This window comes from Prionailurus bengalensis, chromosome E3 (genome assembly GCF_016509475.1).
Source record: "Prionailurus bengalensis isolate Pbe53 chromosome E3, Fcat_Pben_1.1_paternal_pri, whole genome shotgun sequence".
Classification (NCBI taxonomy): domain Eukaryota; kingdom Metazoa; phylum Chordata; class Mammalia; order Carnivora; family Felidae; genus Prionailurus; species Prionailurus bengalensis.
In genome coordinates, this window is record NC_057357.1 from 8,453,549 (window position 1) to 8,480,378 (window position 26,830).

At 50.3% G+C, this 26,830-nt stretch overlaps 2 protein-coding genes across 2 annotated transcripts; both read left to right on the plus strand.

Moving 5' to 3' along the window:
• The first annotated feature begins 1,728 nt into the window (after positions 1-1,728).
• LOC122472058 (mucin-12-like) lies at positions 1,729-21,304 on the plus strand. Its single transcript, XM_043561374.1, has 9 exons — positions 1,729-1,776; positions 8,593-15,448; positions 15,788-15,889; positions 16,361-16,488; positions 16,825-16,889; positions 19,625-19,776; positions 20,086-20,160; positions 20,277-20,439; positions 21,139-21,304. The coding sequence occupies exons 1-9, from the start codon at positions 1,729-1,731 to the stop codon at positions 21,302-21,304; spliced, it is 7,755 nt and encodes a 2,584-aa protein (XP_043417309.1).
• A 4-nt stretch (positions 21,305-21,308) lies between these two features.
• LOC122472059 (mucin-12-like) lies at positions 21,309-24,168 on the plus strand. The gene is made up of 4 exons (XM_043561375.1): positions 21,309-21,378; positions 21,844-21,960; positions 23,602-23,690; positions 23,830-24,168. Exons 1-4 carry the CDS (start codon positions 21,309-21,311, stop codon positions 23,869-23,871), a joined length of 318 nt encoding a protein of 105 aa, XP_043417310.1. The 3' UTR covers positions 23,872-24,168.
• Positions 24,169-26,830: the final 2,662 nt, after the last annotated feature.

Below are 26,830 nucleotides of genomic sequence, written 5' to 3' on the forward strand. Positions count from 1 at the left end.
CAGGCGCCCCATAGAGATATTAGCTTTAAGGCAAAATCCAGAGAACAGGAAGCTATGAGTGGGGTCACCGTCAGGAGGGGTCCTCCCTGTCCCTGCTCCCCAGGCAGCCCCCAGGTCTCTCTCTGGTCAGGCTGTTGGGGGAGAGGGGTGGCGGTGGTGATGATGACAGTGATGTTTAAGGGTCCGACAATCAGCAGGTGCATTGCCTCTGTGTACCTTACGGTGAGTTAGAGATAATCAGCACCAGCGGAGACCCCCTGTTCCTAAGGCGCTCAGTGTTGTGTGGAAAAGATAACACCGACTCGAGTGAGCCCATTGGCATGCAAGAGTCAGAAAGCATCTCTCTCTAAGTGCAGAGAGCTGTCAGTAGTGGAGAGGTCAGGCAAGTAGAGCCATTCCAGAAGACTCCAGAAGGTCTGATGATACCCAGAGCGCCCCCCCCCCTTGCCTCCCACCCACAGAGGGCTGTTCGCAATGTCATTTCACAGCATATAGCACATATGACTCTCACAAGGAAGATTGTGTAAGGAAGTGGAGGCAGACAGGTGACTGAGGCTCAGAGAGTGATCTATCTGGGGCCGCACAGCAAATAATTAACAAGGTGCCACCCATTTGACAGAAGGTTTGTACTGCCCCATCCCTGAACTGGAGGACCTCAGCCCTCTGCACCCCCCAGCCCCACCCCCACCCCCACCCCCTGCTTGTATTCTGGGAGGGGTTCAGATGTCAGGTCAGAGACTCTGGCTGGCACCTATAGTTTTCTTTCTTTTTCCTTTTATTTATTTTGGGGAGAGTGCAAGCTGGGGAGGGGCAGACAGAGGGGGACAGATGATTGGAAGAGGGTTCTGCACCGACAGGCTGACAGCAGCAAGCTTGATGTGAGGCTTGAACTCACGAATCGCAAGATCGTGACCTGAGCTGAAGTCAGACGCTCAACCGACTGAGCCACTCAGGGGCCCCTATAGTTTTCTTTCTAATTTGTGCCCTCCTCTGGGTACTCCAGTTCACTGTGAGGACTGATGAGGTTTTGGACAAGCAAACAGTAGGGAGAAGGAATGCCAACCTGAGAAGGTAGGAAAAACACCAGGACAGGGCTGTGCAGGGGACATGTGCGTAGGAATGCCCCAAAAGTAGGGGCGCCTGTGCGGGATGGCGCGTTGGGAAAGTGAGGGAGTGCCCCTGGGCGACCAAGGCATTAAAGCCTGATGGAGGCTTTTGGACACCAGAGGACCTCTGTGGCCTGAGCAGGGGTGGATTGCCCTGCCAGGGAACACTCTTGTCTTGCCCTGAGAGCCATCCTGGCGTGGCTCCAGCCGGGAGCCCCCCTTCGCCGGAAGATGGGCTGTGGGGGCCCCGGGAGAGGCTGCCCTAGAGCCTGTGTGAGTGAGAGGGCAGGAGCCTCTTTCTGGTGCTTGACGGAGGTGACCATGGAGATTCTGGGGGTAGCTGTCCTCCAGACCCCGGGCTCGGGGGCGGATATGAATAGGGCACAGTCTAGAATTCTCCATTCTCTATGAGCTACAGGGCCCACAAAGACCACACAATGCTGTGGATCGACATGAGGATTGGAAGCCCGTGTCCTGTATCGTGTACACGAAGTTCTAAAGTGTTCACGGGAAGGGTATGGGAGGGAAGCTCCTCGGGCTGGCTGGGGGACAGGGTAGAAGTGTGTGTCGTGGAGGGGCTGGGGCCGGGGCCTGAGGGGTCAGAGCTCTGTGGCCTAGAAAGATGAAGGCGGAAGTAGAAACGCCCAAGCGCAAAATCGAGAAGAGTGTGGTGAGGCTGACAACAGATTTGTCCACAATAGACAAAGGGACAACCTTTGAAACTTGCCTGGAATAAATTTCGAGCAATTAAAAGGAAGTGTTTTACACGGACGGTAATAAACTTACTGAGCAAACACAAGAGGCCTGCTCTGCCTGGGCAGGTGCTCCGTGCTGGGGATGAGGGAGGATGAATAAGCCAGTTTATAGTCAGGTTTATTAGATGGCACCATGGAAACAGTACAGAAAGGACCGCCACCCAAGCCCGGTGGTGCTGGAGCTCAGAGAGGGGCTCGCCTCCAGGGAGGAATCCTGTCTTGCCTCCTCCAGCTTCTGGTGGCCCCGGCGTTCCTTGGCCGTGGTGGCATAACTCTGATCTCTGCTCTCATCTTTGTGCGACCTCCTTCCCTGTGTGTACAATCTTCTTCTCCCTTCTCTCCTAAGGATATGAGTATTTGGATTTAGGGTCAGCCTTAAGTTCAGGAGGATCCAATCCTGAGATGCTTAACTTGATCACATCTGCCAAGACCTTCTTTCTTTTTATTTTTTATTATTTTTTAAGGTTTACTTATTTTTGAGAGAGAAAGACAGTGCAAGTGGGGGAGGGGCAGAGAGAGAGGGAGCCGCTCCAAAGACCTTCTTTCCAAATTAGGTCACATTCCCAGGGGGCTCTGGGGTTAGGACTACCACATATCTTTTGGGGGCAGTGGGGGATACAATTCAGTCTGTTCCACCAAGCTTCCACGGCAACCAGAGCAGCTGTCCTGTCTTCAGGGAGGCTGTGGGCAGGGGGAGGGGAGAGAGCTGGGGCGGCTTGGCCTGGCCTCAGCCCTACTGCCACTCTGCCAGGTGGGATCGGCCTTAGAGAAAAGGAGACAGGCCCAAGCCACTGAGCTCATGCATGGCAGGGCTGAAAGTGCTCCTGGGGCTGGGTGACCAAAGCACATCCCAGTGGCTCCACACTCTTTCTCTTGTAGAATCTTCTAGAGGGAGCAGTGTGGTCAGGGCAGGCATCATTCATCTCCCTTTTCCAGGGGGAAATGGACGTTTGGAGAGGGTAACTGCACGAGCTCCTACAGCTGTGTAGTGGCTGATCCTGGAGGCACTCATGGGCCCCGCTCGCACCCTAGCCTTCGGGGCTGCTCCTGTGGTCCCCATTGACTGAGTCCACCTCAGGCACAAATGTATTTTGGAGGTGGCAGGAGGAAACAGTCTCACGTCTTGGTGGCGGTCTTCAGACTTGCTTTCTAGGGCTTTTCCCCAAGAAGGCCACCAAGTGAAAGACTTGGCCAGCTACCTGGCTGCCTTATTCCACTGCTTAGCTTTTTTAAGAAAATCTAAACACCCGTAATGCAAAGAAGTAAAAACTGTCAACAGGGCAGGAAAGTAGCAAATTTTGCTTGTTTGGTAGGAGAGCTAGTGTCTTTGATGGTGAGTTAATGCAACTGCAACATGGGCAAATATGGTTGACCCCTGAACGACACAGGGGTTGGGGCGCTGACCGCTGTGTAGTCGAAAATCCCCATGTTACTCTCGACTCCCACAAAACGTAGCTACTCACAGCCTTACTGTTGACCAGAAGCCTAACCGATAACATAAACAGTCAATTGACACATATTTTGGGTGTTCTGTGTATTATATACTGCATTTCTACGATAAAGTGAGCTAGAGAAAAGAAAGCATTATATTACAAAAATCATAAAGAAGAGAAAATACGGGGCGCCTGGGTGGCGCAGTCGGTTAAGCGTCCGACTTCAGCCAGGTCACGATCTCGCGGTCCGGGAGTTCGAGCCCCACGTCAGGCTCTGGGCTGATGGCTCGGAGCCTGGAGCCAGTTTCCGATTCTGTGTCTCCCTCTCTCTCTGCCCCTCCCCCGTTCATGCTCTGTCTCTCTCTGTCCCAAAAATAAATAAACGTTGAAAAAAAAATTAAAAAAAAAAAAAAAGAAGAGAAAATACATTTACAGTGCTGTCCTGGAAAAGATCTGTGGGCAAGTGGACCCGCGCAGTTCAAAGCCGTGCTATTCAAGGGTCAGCTGTAGACCATTTTTGTTAAGCATTTTGATCATGAGTGTGAGGAATCCCAGCTTGGGAATCATTAACCATGAGTGATTTTCCTGCATTTTCCAAGGTGTTGGATACATCTAACCTTTTATTTTTATGGCACATATGTTTTAAACATGATACCATGAGTGCATATTTGTTGTATAACATAGGGAAAATATAGGCAAACAAAAGGAAGAAAATTTTGCTTAACCTTACCACTCAGAGAAACATTGTGAACATTTTCGTATATTTCTGAGTATGTGTTTAGATTTATTCTATTGGCAGTATGTGTTTTAATGGCCATCAATATTCCATTCTTTTTTTATACATATAAATTTTTTAATGTTTATTTATTTTTGAAAGAGAGAGCCGTCAGCACAGAACCTGACGCGGGGCTCGAACTCATGAACTGTGAGATCATGACCTGAGCTGAAGTCAGATGCTTAACTGACTGAACCACCCAGGTGCCCCTCAATATTCCATTCTATGGAAGATTATAGTTCTCCAACCAGTCTCTTCTTCCTCTATTCCTGGACACTTTTAGCCTATTCATCATTATAATAAATAATGATGTAATAAACATTCTTGTAAGAAAAAATTTAAAAATCTGCATCAAGTTACTTTGTTTATTTTTTAAGGAAGTTATCCTCTTTTTAAAAAAAAATTATTTATTTTAAGAGAGAAAGCTTTGGTGGGGAGGGGCAGATAGAGGGGGGGATATCAAGCAGGCTCTGCACTGTCAGCACAGAGTCTGATGTGGGGATGGGGAGCTCGAACTCATGAACTGTGAGATCATGACCTGAGCCGAGGTCAGATGCTTAACATACTGAGCCACTCAGACATCCCAGGTTACTTTATTTTAGAATCAATGTCTAAAAGTGGGATCACTAAGAATGGTACAAGTCTGCCGATGGTCCCTGGTGCATATTTTCAAATTATTCTTTGGGGGCACCTGGTTGGCTCAGTCAGTTTAGTGTCCAACTCTTGATTTCAGCTCAGGTCATGATCCCATGGTTGTGGGATTAAGCCCCTGTCAGGCTCCGTGCTGAGCACGGAGCCTGCTTGGGATCCTCTCTCTCTCTCTCTCTCTCTCTCTCTCTCTCTCTTTTCTTCTGCTCCTCCCCACTCTCTAAAATAAAAAAAAAATTCTCCTTTGGAAATATAATACCAAGTGAAGTCCATGGACACCCAACACCTGCTGTCATTATAATTTAATATCACAATTAAATGGGGGTGCAATTTGATAGGTAAAAATAAGTAGCATCTTGCTTTGTTTTGAATTTCTTTGCTCACCGGTGAAGTTTATTTACTTTTTTCTTCTTGTAGGCTGGTTGACCATTTGAAATTCTTTCCTTGGAGAATGGCTGTGCTTCTCCTTTGTCCAGCTTCCTAGGGGAGCATCCCTGACCCTGGAGGTTGCCTTTGGGAAGGACAACTTCACCTGCTCTGCCGCATCCTTTGGGGGCACCATTGCCACCAGAACCCTGGGCTGGGAGGGATCTGATGCTCTTCAGCCAGGGCATCGTTTCCTTGTCCCTCCCAGGAGTGAGTGAAAGCCTTGAGCACTGAAGGAGTTGCCCGGCAGGAGGTGGGAGGTGCAGCAGAGCCTATACCTTGGGGGTCCCTCTTAGTGAACAGGAAGAGGAGGAGCGAGAAGAATAATAAGGGTGTGGTGATGTCTTGGAACCTGAAGGGTATGAGAGATTCCAGAAGGTGGGAGGGCAGCTAGGTGAGATGGACAGGGATTCAGGCACTCAGAGCTCATCAGTGTGCCCTGAGAGGCAGCTGTAGTAGAGCTATGGATATTTTAAGGACAGATTGAATGGCAACTAAATAGAGTAAACGGTATGAATCCAGGAATAAAAATGAAAGACAGCAGGATGTCCGAAGTCCATTTCGATGAGTGTCCTGGCCTTAGTTGGGGTCCCTGGTGGCCCTACATGTCCCTGCCATGGCCTCACCAATCTCTGTGCCTCTACCCTTGTTGCCCCTTCACTCCAGGGCTCTCTTCTTCTAAGGTACAGTTGGGACCATGGCCTTTTCGCTGGGCGTTCTTCACTCACTGTTGCTCCGCCAAGTCCAGAGCTGGCCTCACCCCTGCTTTACTAGCCTTTGCTCTGCCCCACTTCTCTCTCTTGGATGCTATCCTGCCAGCTGGGTGAGCTTGGAGAGAATTTAACCTTTGGAACTCTAGTTAATATTTGAGATCGAAATAGTAATGCCTGCCTCACAGAATAGTATTATGTAACATTAAAACATTAGGAAGAAGGGTCCAGTGGACTTTCCAGTAATCATTTACTCATTTACTTCAGAAATGCTCATTGAACACCCGCTGTGGGTCAGGCTGAACAGGACAGAAGTGCTCTCTGTGACTGGGGAGATTCTGCTCTGGGGAGGGGTGAGGGTCAGTGGATTGTGCAGGCAGTTCCCTACACAACCACTGAGTTCCAGTTGTGATAAGGCTAGTATGGGACTCTGATAGGCGGCCAATATATGCCAGCCCTCCCCACCTCTATTCATTCTTTGTGATTCAGAGACACCACCATAAACTGCCTTTATGTGTCTTTTCATTGTTTGACTTGTCACAACAAACACAGTCTACTTTTATAACTTAAAGAGTCCAATAAAATTTATAATGCCTAAATCCATGAAACTCTTTTAAAGAATGGGAAAATAGCAGCCCAGATATTACTTTCTTTTTGAAGTCTTTCTTGATAAGAAAGGCATAGGGGCTGTTCCCCTCCCTCCTCACACCCCCCGCCATGGTCGCTCCCACCTCCCTTACATGTGGACCTCCACTACCCCCACATTGCCCTGGGGAGCCAGGAGCCCCAGCGAGGACTGGTTTGGGGGGGCTGAGTGGCTGGCTATCCCCAGCGTCCAGCTTGGTTCTGGCAGTCACAAGGAACTTCTCTTTGGATGAGAGCCTGGACAAGGGTGGGGCAGAGCTGAGAAGCGGCTTTCCCAGGGGCACACAAGGTAGAGAGATTGAGGACTGCAGTAGCCTATAGGTCAGATACAAAGAAGGCTTCAGAGGGGCAAGTGGATGAGGTGCCCTCAGAGGCAGGAGGACAGAGTGGCCAAGGCTCAAGGGAAGGGTGAGAGGAAAGAGAAAGCGGCTCTGAGGTCCTATAGCCATGCCTGGGTTTACTCTGAGCCTTGCCACACTCTGCTGTGTGTTGACCAGAGCCCCTGTGTGCTGCCTCTCTCTCTGATCCTCATACCCATGACTCAAGGATGCCCCCCACCTTGGCAGCCTCCCCAGCTCAGGCCCTCTGCTCCCATCATGCTGAATTAGGCAAAGTCTAACTTGGAGGCAAGAGGATTGGGCAAAACAAACATATCTATTGTCTTAAAAATAGCCAAGCAATCTTTTCAATCTTTCTCATTAATGTCAAATTCTAAAAGTCTTAGCCATTATTACACCTTTGACCTGAACTCATCCACCAGTGATTTGGTAGTGCTCTTCCCGAGATGATGGTCTGCAAAACCAAGGATCTAGAACTGTTGATGTGAATGACCCAACCTGACTAATTGTCCACTCCCCACTTACCCTGGATTCCAGTCCTTGTTCAGTTCCTGGCCCCTCCCTATAACAGGGGGTGAAAATGTGGTATCTGGAATGGCAGAGGGTGGCCCTGCCCTGAAGGTTTCCATGGTCATTTCTGCCAGTGGCAAAGGTCCATCCTCATGAGAGGTGAGAAAGGCACAGTTCCAAGGCATCTTTGGGGAGGGAGGAGGAACTGACAGGAGGGACAAGAGGCTGCTTCTCCTGCCCTTTTGAGGAAGTCCCCTTATACCATCTTGTAGAATTCCTAAGACTCCCTAGCTTTATGGCACTATTGTCACAAAGATTCCTTCCATATTTGATCCTACTCATTTCATAGGCAGGACAAAGAGGAGACAGGATTGTAGTCCCCCTTTATGTAGGAGAATAGAGTCTTACACGTGTAATCACATGTTCTAAGTGGCGAAGAGATGTCAGAATGAGACCTCCAGTCCCAGGAGGCATTCCCAGCACTCTTACTATTAGACAACTATAGTTTATTGCATGGGCTGTGGGGCCAGGGAGGAGGAATAGCTCACCTGGGCTACAGGGTGGCCAGGTAAAAGTGATAGAGTGGCTAGCCCTTGAGTAAGTGTGTCTGGAGAGAAAGGACAGGCAGTGGGTGAATTATCCATGGCAATGTGCTTTAGCTCTCCTATCTTCTTGGGTCTGTGAGAATTGTTAGGATAGAGTAGGGGGAGTCTCACATGTAAGAGATGGGGAAGAGATTTGTCAGACTATCAGCCAGATGACTTAAGGTGACTATGTGGTTTGCAAATCACAGAATGCGAGGAGCAAAAGAATGTGCATGGGGCATTTGTGTGCATACAACTGTCCTTTCAAATTGATGCCAGAGTGCCCAACTAAATAAACATGTCCCAGAGTGCTTAGGGGAGAATATGTAGGCAATTTTGGGCAGAATATACATATTTTTGGAGGGGAAACAGATTTGTCAAAATCCACACCCATACAACTACTAATCCAAGTCATAAATCACAATCAACATCCAGATCCTTATCTAGTGATACCTTTCCCTCTAGACAAACTAATATATTCCAGAAAAGACAAAAGTTCTAGATCACCTTTGGTAAGGTGTCCAAATATATAGGTTCCCTGATACTTCTTATAAGTTGTCCTTCAGTATCATAGGTTGACCAGCTATCTGGAACAGATTGTCACTAAGATCGATTAGTGACAATTGTGAACAAATTGTCACACTCCTGCTGCCTCAGCATAGACAGATTTAGGCCTCACAGAAGGATCTACTCTGCACACAGGTACCCCTGATTTGTCCAAGAGTGCAGTTATCTCAGACAGAACCGTTACTAAAGAGGATGGACTTTCTGCTTCCACATCAAAAACCACTGAATCCTTTACTACAAAGGATGATCATGTACAAACAACCACATCCTTTGCGGGGGGGTCCACTTCCTACACCTCCCCATCAGAGCTATCCACGTCAACATTTTTCACTAACACCTCCTACAGCACAGATAATGCAAGTCCTGCCTCTGAATCCCGCATCAGTGAGCTCTCTACCCTCACTGTGGTCACTGAACGAACAGACCCAACTCTCACAGGTGACACAACCATCCGCACCTCTGTGTCAGATTCATCTGAGACCACAGTATCACCTGAGGTTTCTCATGCCACAGGCGCTGCGAGTTCTGTAACTCCATGGAGTCCTGGAGAGGCATCCATCAGCCCAGCTGTCTCAGGACCAACCGCCACTGGCGTCACCCAGATATCCACAGACCTCAGCACCATCTCTGATTCCTCTAAACCCACGGACTCATCTGTAACCACCTTTACCAGAGAATATGGAAGTCCTGAGCCCACCTCAAGTCCCAGTGATGCCTTTTCTACTTCCAGTAGTTTTGGCCAAACCACCATGTTCTTTCCAGTGGCTTCCACAGTCTCCTCAACCCTCTCTGATTCATCAAATCCTACATTTTCACCAGATACCCCCCATACCACTGACAAGGAAAGTCCTTCATCCTCTCTGGGTCCAGGTCCATCACCCACCAGCACTGAGGTCTCTGGACAAACAGCCACGCCTTTCACTAAAGAGACAACTGCCTACACACACATTTCAGATTTGTCAACAACACCGACTTCTGGTGAAACGTCCTACACCCAGGATGATGAAGGGACCACGTCCCCTTCGAGTCCTGGCCTGCTGTCTTCCAACCCTGGGATTTCAGGACAGACAAACACAGGCCTGACCGAGGGGCCTTCTGTCTATACAGACACACCTAATGGGTCCAAACCTACCAGTACCTCGGACAGCACAGTTACCAAGGAGGATGGAAGTTCTGCTTCCACATCTGGGCCTGCTGAATCATTTACCACTTCTGGTGTTGATCCACACACAGGCACAACTTTACCTCCAAGATCCCCTCCTTACACCACCACCTCAGAGGTGTCTGCACCCACAGTTTCGACTCACTCTTCCTATAGCACGGATGAGGAAAGTGCTACTTCTCAGTCAAGCTCTAGTGATTTACTTACCACCAGTGTGCTCTCTGAACAATCAGCCAGGACTCTCACAGAGAAGCCAACTGTCCACACCATTTCTGATTCATCTGAATCAACAGCTTCTTCCTACAGCTTCAGAACCCCAGGCCTTGGCAGTTCTGCAGCACCCTCGAGTCCTGGAGAATTCTCTTCCAGCCCAGTTGGCTCACGACTGACTGCATCTACAGCCACCCAGCCACCCACAGAGCACAGCACCGTGTCTGATTCTTCTCAACCTCCAGACTCATCAGCAACCACTTATACCAAGGATGATGAAAGTCATGTGTCTACATCAGCTCCTACTGAATCTTTAACCACAGGGTCTTCCTATAGTGCAGGTTCTTCAACTCCATCAGACCATGAAGGATTTCCCACCGCTTCCCTGACCACTGGACACAGCGCTACAACTTTTACTGGATTGCCCTCTGTCTTTAAAACTATGCCTGATTTGTCTGAAGCGGCCGTTTCATCTGAAACCTTCTATACCAGGGATGATGGAAGTGCAATGTCCCCTTCCAATTCTGGCCATCTGTCTAGCACACTCTCTGCCTCAGCACACACAACCACAGGCCTCGTGAAAGGATCCAGCATGGTTACAGGTACCACTCATTCATCAGAACCTACAGTTATCTCAGAAAGCACTGTTACCAAAGAGGATGGGCTTTCTGCTTCCACATCAAAAACCACTGAATCCTTTACTACAAAGGATGATCACCAACAAACAACCACATCCATTGCTGGGGGGTCCACTTTCTACTCCCCCTCAGAGCTGTCCACACCAACATTTTCAACAACTCACACCTCCTACAGCACAGATAATGCAAGTCCTGCCTCTGAATCCAGCATCAGTGAGCTCTCTACCCTCACTGTGGTCACTGAACGAACAGACCCAACTCTCACAGGTGACACAACCGTCCACACCTCTGTGTCAGATTCATCTGAGACCACAGTATCACCTGAGGTTTCTCATGTCACAGGCTCTGGGAGTTCTGTAGCTCCATGGAGTCCTGGAGAGGCATCCGTCAGCCCAGCTGTCTCAGGACCAAACGCCACTGGCATCACCCAGATATCCACAGATCTCAGCACCATCTCTGATTCCTCTAAACCCACGGACTCATCTGTAACCACCTTTACCAGAGAATATGGAAGTCCTGAGCCCACCTCAAGTCCCAGTGATGCCTTTTCTACTTCCAGTAGTTTTGGCCAAACCACCATGTTCTTTCCAGTGGCTTCCACAGTCTCCTCAACCCTCTCTGATTCATCAAATCCTACATTTTCACCAGATACCCCCCATACCACTGACAAGGAAAGTCCTTCATCCTCTCTGGGTCCAGGTCCATCACCCACCAGCACTGAGGTCTCTGGACAAACAGCCACGCCTTTCACTAAAGAGACAACTGCCTACACACACATTTCAGATTTGTCAACAACACCGACTTCTGGTGAAACGTCCTACACCCAGGATGATGAAGGGACCACGTCCCCTTCGAGTCCTGGCCTGCTGTCTTCCAACCCTGGGATTTCAGGACAGACAAACACAGGCCTGACCGAGGGGCCTTCTGTCTATACAGACACACCTAATGGGTCCAAACCTACCAGTACCTCGGACAGCACAGTTACCAAGGAGGATGGAAGTTCTGCTTCCACATCTGGGCCTGCTGAATCATTTACCACTTCTGGTGTTGATCCACACACAGGCACAACTTTACCTCCAAGATCCCCTCCTTACACCACCACCTCAGAGGTGTCTACACCCGCAGTTTCGACTCACTCTTCCTATAGCACGGATGAGGAAAGTGCTACTTCTCAGTCAAGCTCTAGTGATTTACTTACCACCAGTGTGCTCTCTGAACAATCAGCCAGGACTCTCACAGAGAAGCCAACTGTCCACACCATTTCTGATTCATCTGAATCAACAGCTTCTTCCTACAGCTTCAGAACCCCAGGCCTTGGCAGTTCTGCAGCACCCTCGAGTCCTGGAGAATTCTCTTCCAGCCCAGTTGGCTCACGACTGACTGCATCTACAGTCACCCAGCCACCCACAGAGCACAGCACCGTGTCTGATTCTTCTCAACCTCCAGACTCATCAGCAACCACTTATACCAAGGATGATGAAAGTCATGTGTCTACGTCAGGTCCCACTGAATCTTTAACCACCTCTCCTGGTTCTGGACCACCAGCCTCACCCACAGATATGGAGTCTACTTTCTCCACAAGCATCTTAGAGTCGTCAGAATACACAGTGTCTTCCTATAGTACAGATTCTTCAACTCCATCAGACCATGAAGGATTTCCCACCACTTCCCTGACCACTGGACACAGTGCTACAACTTTTACTGGATTGCCCTCTGTCTTTACAACTATGCCTGATTTGTCCAAAACAACCATTTCTTCTGAAACCTTCTATACCAGTGGTGATGGAAGTGCTGTGTCCCCTTCCAGTCCTGCCCAGCCTTCTAGCACACTCTCTGCCTCAGCACAGACAACCACAGGCCTCATGGAGGGATCCAGCATGTATACAGGCACCCCTCATTCATCAAAATCTACAGTTATCTCAGACAGCACTGTTAGCAAGGAGGATGGACTTTCTGCTTCCACATCAAGAACTGCTGAATCCTTTACTACAAATGCTGATCACGGACAAATAACAACATCCTTTGTTATGGGGTCCGCTTTCTCCACCTCCCCCTCAGAGCTATCCAGAACAATAGTTTCCACCCACTCTTCCTATCTCACAGATTCCGTTATACCCACAGATCCATTAACAACCATATTTACCAAGGATGATGGAAGTACTAGATCAACACTGAGCTCTAGTGAATCGTTTACCAGTTCTCAAAGTGATGTACAAACAACAGAGTCTTTTACTATGGAATCTGCCGTCTCCACAACTGTCTCCAATATGTCATATCCTACCGTTTCCCTCAGTACCTTCTTGACTACTGGCAAGGGAAGTTCTTCATCTCCTTTTGGTCCTAGTGTATCCTCTACATCCAGTCAGTCATCTGGACCGACAGCCACAACAGTCTCCTTTACAGAAGAGAGAACTCTCTACACAAACATTTCTGATATGTCCACATCAACCATTTCCTCCGAGACTACCTCTGTCCACGATGAAGGAAGTTCTACATCCTCCTCAAGTTCTAACATATTGTCTACCACCCCCACTGTCTCAGCAGAGACAACCACAGGCATCACAGTGAAATCCACTCTCTCTACAGGCACCCCCAATTTATCCAAATCTACAGATACTTTGGCGACTGTTGTTACCAAAGACAATGGTATTTCTTTTTCCTCATTAAATGTCATTGAATCCTCTACGACTTCTGGTGGTGATGCACACTCAAGCACATCTTTTCCTCAAGGATCCACCTTCTATACAATCACCTCAGAGCTGCCCACACCATTATTTTCTACCCATCATTCTTACAGCACAGACAATGCAAGTCCTGCTTCTCCATCAATCCCCAGTGAACTCTCTACTCCCACTTGGATCTCTGAACAAACTACTACAACTCTCACAGAGGAGCCAACAATCCATGCCACCATTTCAGAATCATCTGAATCAACAGTTTCTTTCTACAGCCCCCATCCCACAGGCACTAGGAGTTCTGCTACCCCATGGAGTCTTGGAGAGGCATCTACTAATCCAGCTGTCTCAGGAACAACTGCCAGTATGGTCCCCTTGAAATCCACAGGGCATAGCACAATCTTTGATTTTTCTCAACCCACAGACTCATCTGCAACCACTTTCACCAAAGAGGATAGAAGTTCTATGTCCACATCTATCCCCGGCAAATCTTTTACCACCTCTGGTGGTGATGGACAAACAACTTTTCCTCCAGGATCCACATTCTATACAAGAACTTCAAAGGTGTTGACACCAACATTTTCTTCCCACTCTTCCTATAGCACAGACAAAGCAAGTTCTGCTTCCCCATCAAGCCCCAGTGACCTCTCTAACCAGACTGTACTCTCTGAACAAACCACCACGACTCTTACAGAGGAGTCAACTGTCTACACCAGTGCTTCTGATTTGTCCCAATCTACTGTTTCCTCTGAAACCTCTTTTACCAGATTTGAAGGAAGTTCCTCTTCAGGTCCTGGCCAGCTCTCTACCACCTCTGGTGTCTCACAAGAGACATCCTCAAGCCTAAGTGATGGGTCTACTGTCTATACAGACACCCCTGATTTGTCCAAAACTACAGTAACCTCAGACACCACCCTTTCTAACGAGAACATAAGTTCTGCTGCTACTTCAAATTCAGGCGAAACTTTTCTCACTACAGGTGGATATCAAGAAACACCCACATCCTTTACTATGGAATCAACTGTCTCCACAATCCTCTCAGATTTATCAAATCCAACAGTTCCACATGGTACCGTCTATACTACTGAGAATGCAAGTTCTTCTTCCCCATCTGGTCCTGGTGAATTAATTTCCAGTACTCTAGTCTCTGGGCAAACACCCACATCCCTTCCTGAAGCACCCACTGTCCACACAACCATAACTGATTTGTCTTACTCCACTGGTTCAGTGGTTACCTCCTCCACCAATGTCAATGGAAGTTTTACTTCCACACCAAGCCCCGGTGAATTATCCACTACCACCTTGGTCTCTGGACAAACAACCACACTTTTCACAGAAAAGCCAACCATCTACACCATTTCTGATTTGTTCAGTTCTACAGTTTCTGTTGACACCTCCTCTACCACTCCTAGTGGGGGTCCTGCACCCTCATCAGGTTCTGGCTTGTTGTCCTCCATTACCATCACAACCATCACTGAGGAATCAAGTGTCTTCACCACTACCACTTATTCCTCTAATACAATGGATTCATCTGATGCCCCCAATACCACTGAAGATCTTAGTGCATTATCTTCATCAAGGCCCATCCATTCCTTTTCACCCCCAGTCTCTGGACAAATGCCCACCACCTTGGGTGAGAATTTCACTCTTTTCATCACCAGCAGTGATTCTGCCAAACCAATGATTTCTACTTCAATCCCTTCTTCCACAGACAGCCTTAGTCCTGCATCCCCATCAGCTCTCACTTTCTCTTCTACAACTAGAGACATCTCCAGACCAACAGCCACTACCCTCAGAGGAGGATCTACTATTTTCCAAAGCAGCACAGGGTCACCAAAGACAACAATATCATCTGACAGCTCCCAAACCACTACCTCTCATGCTTCTTCTTTAGCCTCAGCTCTTCCTAGCTTGTCCTCAAGGCCAGTCTCTGACTCTTCCTCAGCCGTTACAGCTTCCTCTGGTTTTTCTCCTCCTCTGTCCTCCACTTCACATGGCTCTACCCATGCTCCAGTCCTTGGGTCCAGTACGTCTTCAACTCTCCATCCCCTGTTCACTAGCACCCATACAACTGTGATGACGACCCAGTCTTCAGCTATGACACCAAGTAAGTCTTTTTGTACGTCACTCTGTGAACCTCTCCTGTCCATCTTCTCTCATCAACTAATCAGTTTTGACCTCGTTGTGGTCTTGTTTCATCCTTCCTGGGCCTTCTTGTTGTTAAAGCATGTCATCCACATGGGTGGATGTTGTCTTTTCTTTTTTCTTTTCTTTTCTTTTCTTTTCTTTCCTTTCCTTTCCTTTTCTTTTTCTTTTCTTTTCTTTTCTTTTCTTTTCTTTTCTTTTCTTTTCTTTTCTTTTCTTTTCTTTTCCTTGTAGGGCTCTTGCTTTCTTTGCTCATCTTCTTTCATTTCTTATTTCCATCTTCCCCATTGTCCCTCCTCATTTCCCTCCCCCCCACCTTCCCCGGAGCTTAAGATGGTGGCAGTGGTTCTCATCCTCCTCTTTCAGTACAATGCCTAAATGATGGGACCTGGAATGGGAGATAGTATTTTTTGTCCCTTGGGCTTCCATGGTGACCGCTGTGAATTCTACCCCTTCACAGGCCAGTGCCAGAATGGGACCATCTGGAATGGAAAAGAGTGTGTCTGTGCCCAAGGCTTCTTCGGTTACCAATGCAAGTCCCTTGTGGACTCCTTCTTCCTAGGTAATAAACTTTTCTGAGACCTTCAGATTGTCCCCATATTCCTTAACCACTTAAATAGGAGGGTAACATTGAAAGGACTATCTGCTACCACTGCCTCATTGTGCAGGTAGAGGAGAAAATATGACCTTTGCCTGGGTCTAAATGCAGGTAGAGCATGGGCCTTCTGACTCCTCCTCCCAGGCTCTTTTCACTGGCCCATCTGCCCCTCTCATCAGGATGTTTCTATTCCAACCCTTTCTGGAGCCTTCCACTTAGCTCTCTCTCTCTCTGGGTCATGATCCTGGCCACTAGTTCCTTGTAGTGTTCAGAGATAAGGGGCAAAAGTTTCAGTGACACCCACTTGTCTCTTGAATTTCCATCCACCTGCCTACCCACTTTCTTTGCCTCCATGAGACCAGCAGGAGGAGATTAATCCCAGAAGACATTACTGAGAGGTTGCTGTCTCATGTATAATCTGATCTGTTCCCACAGAAATCCCAGAAATAATCAATGCCACTTTAGGTGTGACAGTGAAAGTGACTAACAAGAATTTCACAAAAGATCTGAATAACATATCCTCCCCAGACTACTGGAATTTCACTCAACTATTCAAGAGTCAGGTAAGAGTAGGGAAATCTCAGATCCCCCAAAGTGGATGTCCAATGTTATTGGGGATACAGGGGCTCATTCTGACTGACTTTGGAGTTTCTCAGCTCATAGATCCCTTCAGTCTTCCCAAGTCCTGAGAGGGGGGCCTCTGAGAGCCCCTTCCTTGAACACCACCTCACCCACATCCTGGAGGAGGTAGCATCCTTATGCCTTCCTTTCCTTCTTTCCTATGGGTTAATCCATGGGTTCCCTGTGGGAAGGGAGCCCTGGGGCTGCCTCTGAGACAGGGAACAGGGGCTGCTGCATCCTCCATTCGTGTATGAACTTGGCTGCTTCATTTCTTTCAGATGGATAAAGCTTACATGGGCAAAGACTTTCCCCAGTACAGAGGCGTGATCATTAGGAGACTGTTGTGAGTATGTGAGGGGTGCAGGAAGCCCCTTCTCTCTTCTCTCTTGTCTTCTCCTGTCTTGAATGAGTATCAGTACCTGGCTGGACCAGAGGGGCCCCCAGCCCACGGGCAACATCAGAAGGCTCTGAGCCATTCATTTATACATTCATTCATCCTTCATCAATTCTGCAAACTTGTATTGAAAGCCTACACTGTGTTAGGTGCAGGGAATACAGTGATCCTGGTCTTCATGGAGTAAAGAGTGGCAGAACACAGCAAAATGGCTATGCAATCTGGTTAGAGTTAATGGTAAGAGACACACAGGGTGCAATGGGAGAGGTCTCAAATGCAAGCTGGGTGAGGTGGAGGGAAATCTTTCTGGAAGAAGTGACAGCTTTAAGCTGAGGCTTAAAGCATGAAGAGGAATGAGCCAGGTAAAGGGAATTGATGAAGGATGGCTCAGTCTCACCCAGAAGTGAGAGAGAGGAGGGCAGATTCCAGGAACATAAAGAATAGTTACTGCTTAAAGGCAAAAGGGTCATGGTGGGAGAGGAGGTGGAAAGATGACCCATACCAAGTTACTTAGTCTTTAAGTATCAGCAGTTTGGGCCCACGTGGGAAAATATCTGATTGGCACTGCAGACAGCTCAGTTTGACTGCAGGACTGAGAATGGGTGGACAGGGGATGGAGATTAGAGTGGCCTGGATCAGAGAGGTGACAGTGCAGAAGAAAAATAGTCTAGTGTGAAAGATCTTTAAGAAGCAGGACCAACAAATCATGAGGATTTGATGGGTGTTTGGAGAGGAGGAATGACACCAGATTTCTGGGCTGCTGGCAATGTAGAGTGCCCTTTGATGAGATGAGGAAGGTAAGGAGGAGGAGAATGGGGAAGAAGATGAAGAGTGGGCTATGTGGAGTCTCAAGTGCCTGGGACCCAGCCACATTGAGTGGTTGAGTAATGGAACAGTGTGTGGTGGATAGAAAGTGTCTGCAGCGGAGACACTGGTGTTGGTTTTCCTGGATAGAAGTTTCTGGAAGCCCTGGGAGTAGACCAGATGGCCTGGGAATCATTATAGCATAGGAGTGAACATTTCTCAGGGAAGAATCATGAGAAGCACCAGCATCTAAGGGATAGACAGGAGAAGCAGAGCCCCCAAAGGAAAGTGGAAAGAAGGAGACAGAAGGGAAGGTGGGAAGGGAGCCTGGAAGGTGTCTTCTCCCAGCAAGGAAAGAGGGAGATCTATACTGTCAAATGCCCATGGGGTTCCATGCCTCAGCATCCTCTACTCCACCTTGACCCCCTGCCCAGTACCAGTGCTTGTTTCAGTCTCCATTTTGGCACAAGGTTTTGTTGTTTTACATACTCCTGGCTCCTGCTCCTGACTTCTCTGTCACAATGTCTGTGTCTGGTGACAGACCTTGTCTCAAGATCTCTCAGTGCCCCATTGGCCTTCTAACAAGGAGCTTCTGGATTGGAATCTTATATTTCTAAAGTGACCTCATGTTTCTTCATTTCTAAAAGCATGGTTGTTTGATTTTCAAAATAAAATCCAACAGCCTCCATTTAAAAAATTTTTAATTTTAAGTATTTTTTACTGTGGTGAAATGCGCATAACAAAAGGTGGCCATTAATCATTAAATTAATCATTTTAAGTGTATGGTTTAGTGTCATTAAGTACATTCATATTGTTGTGCAACCAGCATCATGGTCCATCTCCAGAACTTTTCCGTCTTTCCAAACTGAAACTCTGTACCCTTTATTTTATTTTTTTTTAAGTTTGTTTGTTTGTTTTGAAGGGGGATAGAGAGAGAGAGAGAGAAAGAGAGAGAATCCCAACCTGGCTCCACGCTATCAGCACAGAGCCTGACTTGGGGCTGCATCCCACAAACCAAACCATGAGATCATGACCTGAGCCAAAATCAAGAGCCAGATGTCCAACTGACTGAGCCACACAGACACCCAACTCTGTACCTTTTAAACAATAACTCTCAATTCTCCCTCATCCCACCTCAGGCAACCCCCATTCTACTTTCTGTCTCTATGAATTGGATTACTCTAGGGACTTCATATTAGTACTCATGTAAATACTCATACACTATTTGTCCTTTTGTGACTGGCTATTTCACTTAGCACAATGTCCTCAAGGTTCATCCATGTTGCAGCAGGTGTCAAAAATTTCTTCTTTTGTAAGATTGAAAAACATTTCATAGTACTGTGTGCCACATCTTGTTTATCCATTCATCCATCAATGGACACTTCTTAGTTTGCTTCTTTTTAGCTATTGTGAATAATGCTGCTACAAACATGGGTGTATGAATATATCTTCAAATCCCTGCTTTCAATTTTTCGGGATAAATACCCAGAAGTGGAATTGCTGGGTCATATGGTAATTCCATTTTTAATTTTTTGAGGAGCTGCCATACTATTTTCCACAATGGTTACACCATTTGATCCTCCCTCCAACAGTCACAGTGGTTCAATTCCACCATGTCTTCACCCAAGAGCTTCCAGTTTTAAGAATGGATTTCACCCAATGGCATTTATTGTGATCACTGATATTTTGGAATCTTAGGTCATTTTACTCTGCAGCTTCCCTCTAGGATGCTAACTGTTGGAGGGAACAGTCTCTAGTCTGTCCTGCCTCTGGGTCACATAGTTAATTGTGTTTCATCACCCTTCTGGCTTTGTGGGCCCTGCTTTCTGGGAGGGTGGGCGACATAGGGTGACTGATGAATCACCAACTCCTGGTTTTAGCAATGGCAGTGTTGTGGTGGAACATGACGTCATCATGGAGGCAAACTACACTTCAGAGTTTGAGGAACTATTTGCAAACCTCTCTAAACTCATAAAGGTCAAGATTATGAATGAGACCAAAAGGCTATCTGGTGATTCTGAAGAGTGCAGAGGTAGGCTCTCCTAAAACCCCTTGACGTTGGTGGGGAAAGGGTAGGAATGCCTCAGCCTCCCCTCACCCCATATCTCTCCTCCTTTCTGGAACTCCAGAGACCTCCCTATAGGGATCCAGAAGCCAGGCCCCATTTCCCCAGACTCCAAAGTGCCCCCAACATCTCCCTGTCGTGGGCTCAGATTGTCATCAGCCCTAATGTTTCCATCTGAGCCTGCTTACAGGCCCAGCTGCATCTAGGGATGGGCCATGACCCTAGTAGCCCAGAGGGAAGTGTTTTTGTTTTGTTCTTTACCACCATGCTTGGCAGCCTCCTCACATCTGTGCTTCAGTGAGGAAGCCACCATCGTGAGCGAGAACGTGATGCTGGGGTTTGACTTGAAGGGTAAGCATCTCTGCAGAGTGGTAGGTGTTGGGGGGGGACAGGGTGTGGGCAGTAAACATGAGGGCTGGTGGCGTTTTAACCAGGCTGTCTACCCTTCCCCACCCCCCACCCCCCAGAGCAATGCACTCAGAAGGCTGCGAAGGACTATGCCCAGTTCTACTTTGTGGATGAGCTGGATGGGAAGTTGGCCTGTGTGACCAAATGCACCTCGGGGACGAAGTTGCAACTGAACTGTAATGAGGGAGAATGCCAGCTGCAACGCAGTGGCCCCCGCTGCCTGTGAGTGTCTAGCCCCTCTAAGGCCAGCCCACTCTCTCTAGTGGTAGGACCACACCCTCCACCATAGTTATGGGGCAGGGGTCAGGGTAGGGGGGGACGCAGAAGGAGTTGGGCACAGCTTACAAGACACGTCCTTCCCCACCCATCCCTCTTTCTTCTACCCAGGTGTCCCTTCACCCCCCCCCCCACAAGAGGTGGGGGAGGTGCAGGTTATAGATGTGGGCATTCTAGGAGTGAGCAAGCCCCCTCCTGAGAAAGTTCTAGTCACCAATTCCCAAATCTATATCTATAGATCTCTTTCACTTTCCTTTCAATATCCCAGCTACAGTGCCATTATATCACTCCTAGCTATATATAGCTGGGGCATTAAGCTCAGGAGAGCATACATTAAAGCATGAAATATAAAAATGGTAACAGGTCAGTCAAGGTGCCAGCTAGAGATTAGATGAGTGGGCACGATGTGTCTGGGACAAGGCATCTGACACTCAGATTCTGAATCCTGTTCTGCAATACTGAATCCCCACCTCCTCTCTGCCCCTTAGTCTTGGGGAGCCTCCTAACCTGGGTCCCTCCTAACCAGTGCCTGCCCTTCCTTGGAGGGAGAGCTGGCTTCCTGTGCTTTGGCATTGATTTTTTTCTTTTGCAAGATTGGGTGTGAGGGATGTTGGTGGACTGGCCTGAGCTTGCGTGTGTCTCCAGATGCCCAACCTCGGACACACACTGGTACTGGGGAGAGACGTGTGCATTGAGCACCAGCAAGAGCCTGGTGTACGGGAGTGTGGGGGCCGTGGGAGCACTGCTGGTGGTCATGGTGGTGATCCTGACTGTCTTCCTTGGCCGATCCCAGAGAAAACTGCACAGGTGAGCTTATGGATTTGGGCCCAGGGAAAGGGGGCCACAAGACCCCAAGGCTCTCCTCCTTCCCCTCAGCGTTTGGAAGTCTGCTGGGGACCCAGCCCCACTCAGTTCTGGTTAACAGCACAGGGCAGCCCGCTGATCTGATCTGTTTGGCAGAGAGATGCGACCAAACACTTGTGTCCTGAAATTGGATTATGTGATGACATTACCTGGTGTTATCACTTTGGCTGCCACAGGGCACCCCTGGGGATGAGCTCTCCAGCATTGCTTTCCCAGCAGTAAAATGGGGGGGGGGGCGGGAATCTACCCTGAGATGGTTGAGAAGCACAGGGCAGAGCACCTCCGGCAGCCAGAGAGGGGTTCCTCTGATTCTGGTCCATTGCTCCCATCTCACCGATAATGGAACTCCTGTGGAAGGGAGGAGGGGGAAGGGCAGGCCTTGGAGATGTTTTGTTTTCTGCCACCACCCTGGGGGCAGGCCCCTCCCTGACCCAGGGCTTGGCAGTGACAGCCCTTTCCAGAAGCCAAAGGTCAGGGCCCTCTAAGCTCCCTCCACCTCCCTGCCGCCAGCTGCTCAGGGTGTTTCTGTTGGCAGGCAAGAATACAATTTGTGGCAAGGAGAAGATCTTCCTGGCGGCTTCCAGAACACAGGCATCTGGGAAGGTACTTCTCACCAGAGGCAAGGGTGGGGGCAAAGCTGGTGGGTGGAGATAGGCCGAGAAGGCATCACAGCCAGACACGATGTGGCTGTGGGGGCTGCGTGGGTCCTGCCAGCTGGTTTTACAGGTGCTGCGCCCCTGGGCTAGGCCAGTTTCTCTGCAGCCTCCTGACCCCTGAGCCCCCCACGTGGTCCTTGCCGACCCTCGTCTTTTCTCTGCTCCTCCCCATGCCCACCCTTTCCCTCCCCCATGCCTTTGCAAGTACTGCACCTCTGTCTGGAAGGTTCCCCTTGCTGGGGGCTCTGCAAGTCCCAATCCCACTCTGTCTCCCACTCTGGTTCAAACACTGCCTCTCCATGGAGCATCCCGTGTGTTCGGGCTCTTCTGATTCCCAGTTGCCATGGAAAGCCACCATGTCCCGCAAGCCACCATGTCCTGTGGTGCAGGGAGATGAAGAATCTCTAGCCACCACCATCCCTGCCCCTGGGCAAGTCCTGCCCTCCCAGTTCCTCCGGACAATGGGGAGGGGCTACAGGTGGCGGAGAGCAGCCGGATCCTGCCCCCAGAGACCACCCCCTGTGAGAGTCTCAGATGTACTCACAGTTGGTGGGAGGACAGGGCCATGCCGGGGCTCCATGGGCACAGAAATCTGCCCGGTCCGGCCAGGGCAGGGTGGGATCAGAAGACTGCAGAAGCACCCTCACCTGAGCCAGTCTGCAGGCCGGGCAGTGCTGTGGGCTGGTGCAAAAGCTGTGTGCTTCCTGCTTCCAGGAACACAGATACCAGTGAGGTCGTGGAGATCTCTGTGGGTCGTGATGGAGGGACCCACTGGAGGGGCTTTAAGGGCAGGGAGCCAGACATGCATTTCGAGCAGTTCACTCAGGGTGAATTGAGGGGGGCAGCCCTAAAGTGGGGAGACCAAGGGGATGGCTCTGCTGTAATGTAGGTGATGATGAGGCTGGATGGGGACAGGGGGATGGGAGGAGTGGATAGCAGAAATAATTTAGATGCCAGTGAGCTGGGCCAGGCTTGTTGCTCACAGGCTGGGGAAGGGAGAAGGCCTGGATGGGAGGAGGGACACTGGCTGGTCGGGGCAGAGGCAGCAGGTGGGGGCGCACTGAGTACGGGGGCTGGTGAATAAGGGTACAGAGGCATCACCAGCTCTGGCCTATCTGAAGCCTGGGGAGAAGTCTTGGCCAGTGGGCGGCTGGGAGGCGGCAGGAAGAATACAGGTGCGGAAAAGAGCAGAGTGAAGGGCAGGGTCCCCGGGATGACCTTGAAGGAGGCAGAAAGAAGAAATGGTCGTGGAAGTGCCTAGAGAGCCTGGAGCCTGCGGCTTGGAGGCCGAGGAGTGGGGGATGTGCAGAACTGAGAAAATGGCGGCTGAAAGCCCACTCCAAGAGAAGATTCTGGGCACTGCTGGTTTCTGCTTGCTGTGGTTCCCGTGGCCGTGAGGCAGTGTGTGCCGGTGACCCTCGAGCAGGGCCTTCCTCCTGTTCCACCCTCGCCCAGGTCACCCCTGAGCCTGCCCGTGGCCATGACTTTTGACCCTAGGCGTGTCAGGGGGCTGTGTTTCTCTCTTGTCTTCCTGTCACATGGGGCCAGCCCCCCAGGCTCACTCTCAGCCCGGCCCCTTTTTCTGCAGATGAGAATCTGAAGGAAGACAGATTCGCCCTTGAAAACATCTACAGCCATTTCCAGCCCTCTCTGGAGAACGTTGACCCTACTACAGAGGTGACTCAGGGGTCTGTCTGTCCCCAGCCCTGCCATCCACCACCCTGGGCTGCCTGGGGGGTGGTGGGCACCCTTGGTCTAGAGGCAGGTAACTTCCATTGGAGCCTCCTGGGCCTCACCTCCTCTCTCCCGCCCCCAGCTCCACATCCAGAGGCCCAGGGTCCTGACAACTGCTCAGTGAGTGAGACAAGAGGCTCCCACCGCTCATCCAGATTTGGACAAGACAGCAGATAGAGCCCACGACAGCGCTACTCCCCACCTCCCCTGTTGGTCCAAAGGAAACTGACATCGGGGCCTGAGGTGGCCCGGCTCAGAGCTGGTGGGCTTGGTCTGGGCCCTGCTGTGAGCCCCCCCTCTGCTTTTTCACACTCCGTCCAGGAGCCCAAGGGCTTCCCAGACACCCCGACATCATTGCTCCAGAGATGCCCCACTCTGGAATTCCCCCTCCCCCCAATAAAAGAGCTAGGCTTAAAGTAGAGAGCTGTGAGTGGTTTCTTTCTCTCCCCTGCAGGGGCCTGGAGCTCAGGAAGCCCTTCTTGGGGACAGCACTCCTCCCAAGATTAGATGCCAAATCTGGACATGTCTAGGCCAGGGCAGAATCGGGCCCACCTCTGCCTGAGGTCACTGTGGCAGACGAGCCTGGGGTCAGAACTTGGGGGCCTCAGGCCCAGGGAGTGATGGGTGGGAGCCCACAAAAGGCAAGGAAAGGAGTGAGGACTTGGCTCTGTTGACCTTGGGGTAGGGCAAGGTCACTCTGCATGGCCGTGGAAACTTGTGCTCACCTGGGAGCTCACAGATAGATCTCAGGGCCCACAGATCCAAGAATGCAGCCATCCCGGAGCTGGGCACTGGCCTAGGTGTGGCCATGACTTGCACCCCATGTCCTGGTGGGGTCATCAGGGTCAGTAATGAGAGCTCGAGAAGAAGAGAGGGGGAGTCACCTTACCAGGGGGCTGGAGGGGAATGATGGGCACCCTTCTCCTCTCAGGTTCAGGCCCAGCCTCTTCTCCAAGGGTGGGAACCTCCCTCCAAGGGTCTTCTCAGTTCTCCCAGGCTGCTTCAGGGCCCTGTGCCTGCCCCTCTACCTGGGTGACAAACCTGGTGGCCTGTGTGCCTGCGTGCTGCCTGGCAAGGGAGGGGCTCCCCTCCCTCTGCCCTTTGGCCTGAAATAAAATCCGCACCCCCAGTCAGGATAGAAGCTCACACACTGACTCAGGTGGGCTGGCCTCAGCTTTCCAGTGTCTCAGGGATCAAAGGGCTCTGAGGCCCATTTATTACTGGGGTTCTTTGGCTGATACTCATTTTGCGCATTCCTGAGAGGGTGAATGGCAGGTGCACTGCCCTCCGAGCTCCAATGTCAAGACTGGTGACCATGATGCTCTGCCTGCTGCCCCTTGTCCTTCAGCTCCTGTCTTGCCATGCTGCTGCTGGGCAGGGTGAGTGAACCCCCACCTCGCCTCTTCTCCCTGGTCTGCCCAGGCTCGAAGGAGGGCTGCTTCCGGGGGCGGGCACAGGTTGGGGTATCCTCTGCCTGGAGCTCAGCTCATGTCCCTCACCCTCTCTTCTCTCCAGCTACATTCGGGAGAAGAGCCAGGGCTTTGGGGTGCGTCCAAGTTAGCCTTTCTGAGTTTGCTTCCTCTCCAGAAAGAGAATAAGAACTCGGACTTGTCAGGGCTGGAGGGTTAGACTGAAACCGCCCCCCCTGCCCTGTGGTCCCTGGCATACAGCAGACGCTCAACACCCCCTCCTCCCCCCCCCCCCCCCCGCCACAGTCCCTGACATATAGCAGATGCTCAACCGATATTAGGGTCTGTCCTTACCCTGTGGATGTGCCCCTCCACCCCCCTGGCCACCTCCCCCCAAACATCCAGGCCTTCCTTTCATAAGAGACAAAAGCCTGAAGTCTCTGCTCTGACTCTTGTTCTGGCCATTTCTGTATCACCCCACCCCTGCCTTGTGCCCCGAGCATGTCCCAGGGCTGTCGGGCATCCCAGAACCAGGAAAGGGGCCACTGCTCTAGCCAAATGGGCACAAGCTGGGGTTTTGGGAGCCCCAGATTCTAAAAATGCAGTGAAACAGCTGTGTGCTGTGGGGCAGCTCAGTTCATCTCTGGCTTCAGTGTCTTCCCCTAAAGGACAAGGGTTGGGCCCACTAAGGGTTCCATGGCCATGGGGACTGGGCTCAGGTTGGCAGAGAATGACAGGGGTTCCTGGTCAGACCTTTCAGGGGTTCCCTCTGCCACTCGCCTGTCCCCAGAGAAAGAGGGAGGGGAAAAGGCAGAAACGAAACTGCAGCCCTCAGATTTGCACTCCCTTGAGACGTGCTCCAGGAATGGCCTGGGTGGGATGGGAAGGGGTCTTAGAGGCAAAAGTGGGGGCTCATGCTGGGCCCTGTGGATGTCATTCAGACTGCCATGTCCTGGACTGTGTTTTGCCCTGAGCTCAAAACACCAGGAGGAGCGGGGGCTCCTGGTTCCCTGGACCCAGACCTTGGGCAACTCTTCTCCAAAGAGGAAATGGAGTGGGGCCTGGGAAGAAAGTACCTGTAAATGTAATCCTGGGGCTGGGGCCTCCTTGGCCCAAACCCACCCAAAGGAGACAGGGCCTTCTCTGGAGGCCTACCTGAGGGCTGACTGGCAAATGAAGAGAATGGAGGGAGGCAGGGGGGCCGAAGTCTGGGACAGGGTGGGGCAGTGGCTTGGCATGGTCTAAAGGGCTGTTTCACTGACCTGAACCCTGCCATCACTTGGCATGGACTCCCAATGTGATGACACCCAGAGCTGCCACCTTATTAGTACTGAGAATGACACCCTCTTCCCAGGCACTGTGTGTGCTGTCCAGATTCTTAGTGACTTATCTCTAATAGTGGCATTTTAGGCACTAAAATGGGCCTTAGTTGGGGAAGATGTTTCCAGCTCCTTCTCATTCCTCCACTCCCCTGCTCTCCCCTTTCTGCTCTCTGTTCCTTCTTTCTGGCCCCTCCCTCCACTCCCTCTCCCTCTCTCCCCCTTCTTCTTTTTCTCCTCTTCCCACCCCTTGGTCTCTCCCACATTCTGCACCCTGTGGCTCATCGCATCTCCATTCCCAGTCTCCCCCCTCAGTGAAATGGAGCCTTGAAGACTCTCTGGGATTCTGTGGTCC

Bases quoted from the DNA above. Each gene is read 5' to 3' on its own strand.
- LOC122472059 (XM_043561375.1), top strand. From the start codon at position 21,309: ATGGATTTGGGCCCAGGGAAAGGGGGCCACAAGACCCCAAGGCTCTCC. The intron at 21,379-21,843 runs GTCTGCTGGGGA...GGGCCCTCTAAG, and splicing joins CTTCCCCTCAGCGTTTGGAA to CTCCCTCCACCTCCCTGCCG. The intron at 23,691-23,829 runs GTGACTCAGGGG...TCCCGCCCCCAG, and splicing joins ACGTTGACCCTACTACAGAG to CTCCACATCCAGAGGCCCAG.
- LOC122472058 (XM_043561374.1), top strand. From the start codon at position 1,729: ATGAAGGCGGAAGTAGAAACGCCCAAGCGCAAAATCGAGAAGAGTGTG. The intron at 15,449-15,787 runs TTTTCTTTTCTT...ACCCCTTCACAG, and splicing joins ATGTTGTCTTTTCTTTTTTC to GCCAGTGCCAGAATGGGACC. The intron at 16,489-16,824 runs GTAAGAGTAGGG...CATTTCTTTCAG, and splicing joins CTCAACTATTCAAGAGTCAG to ATGGATAAAGCTTACATGGG.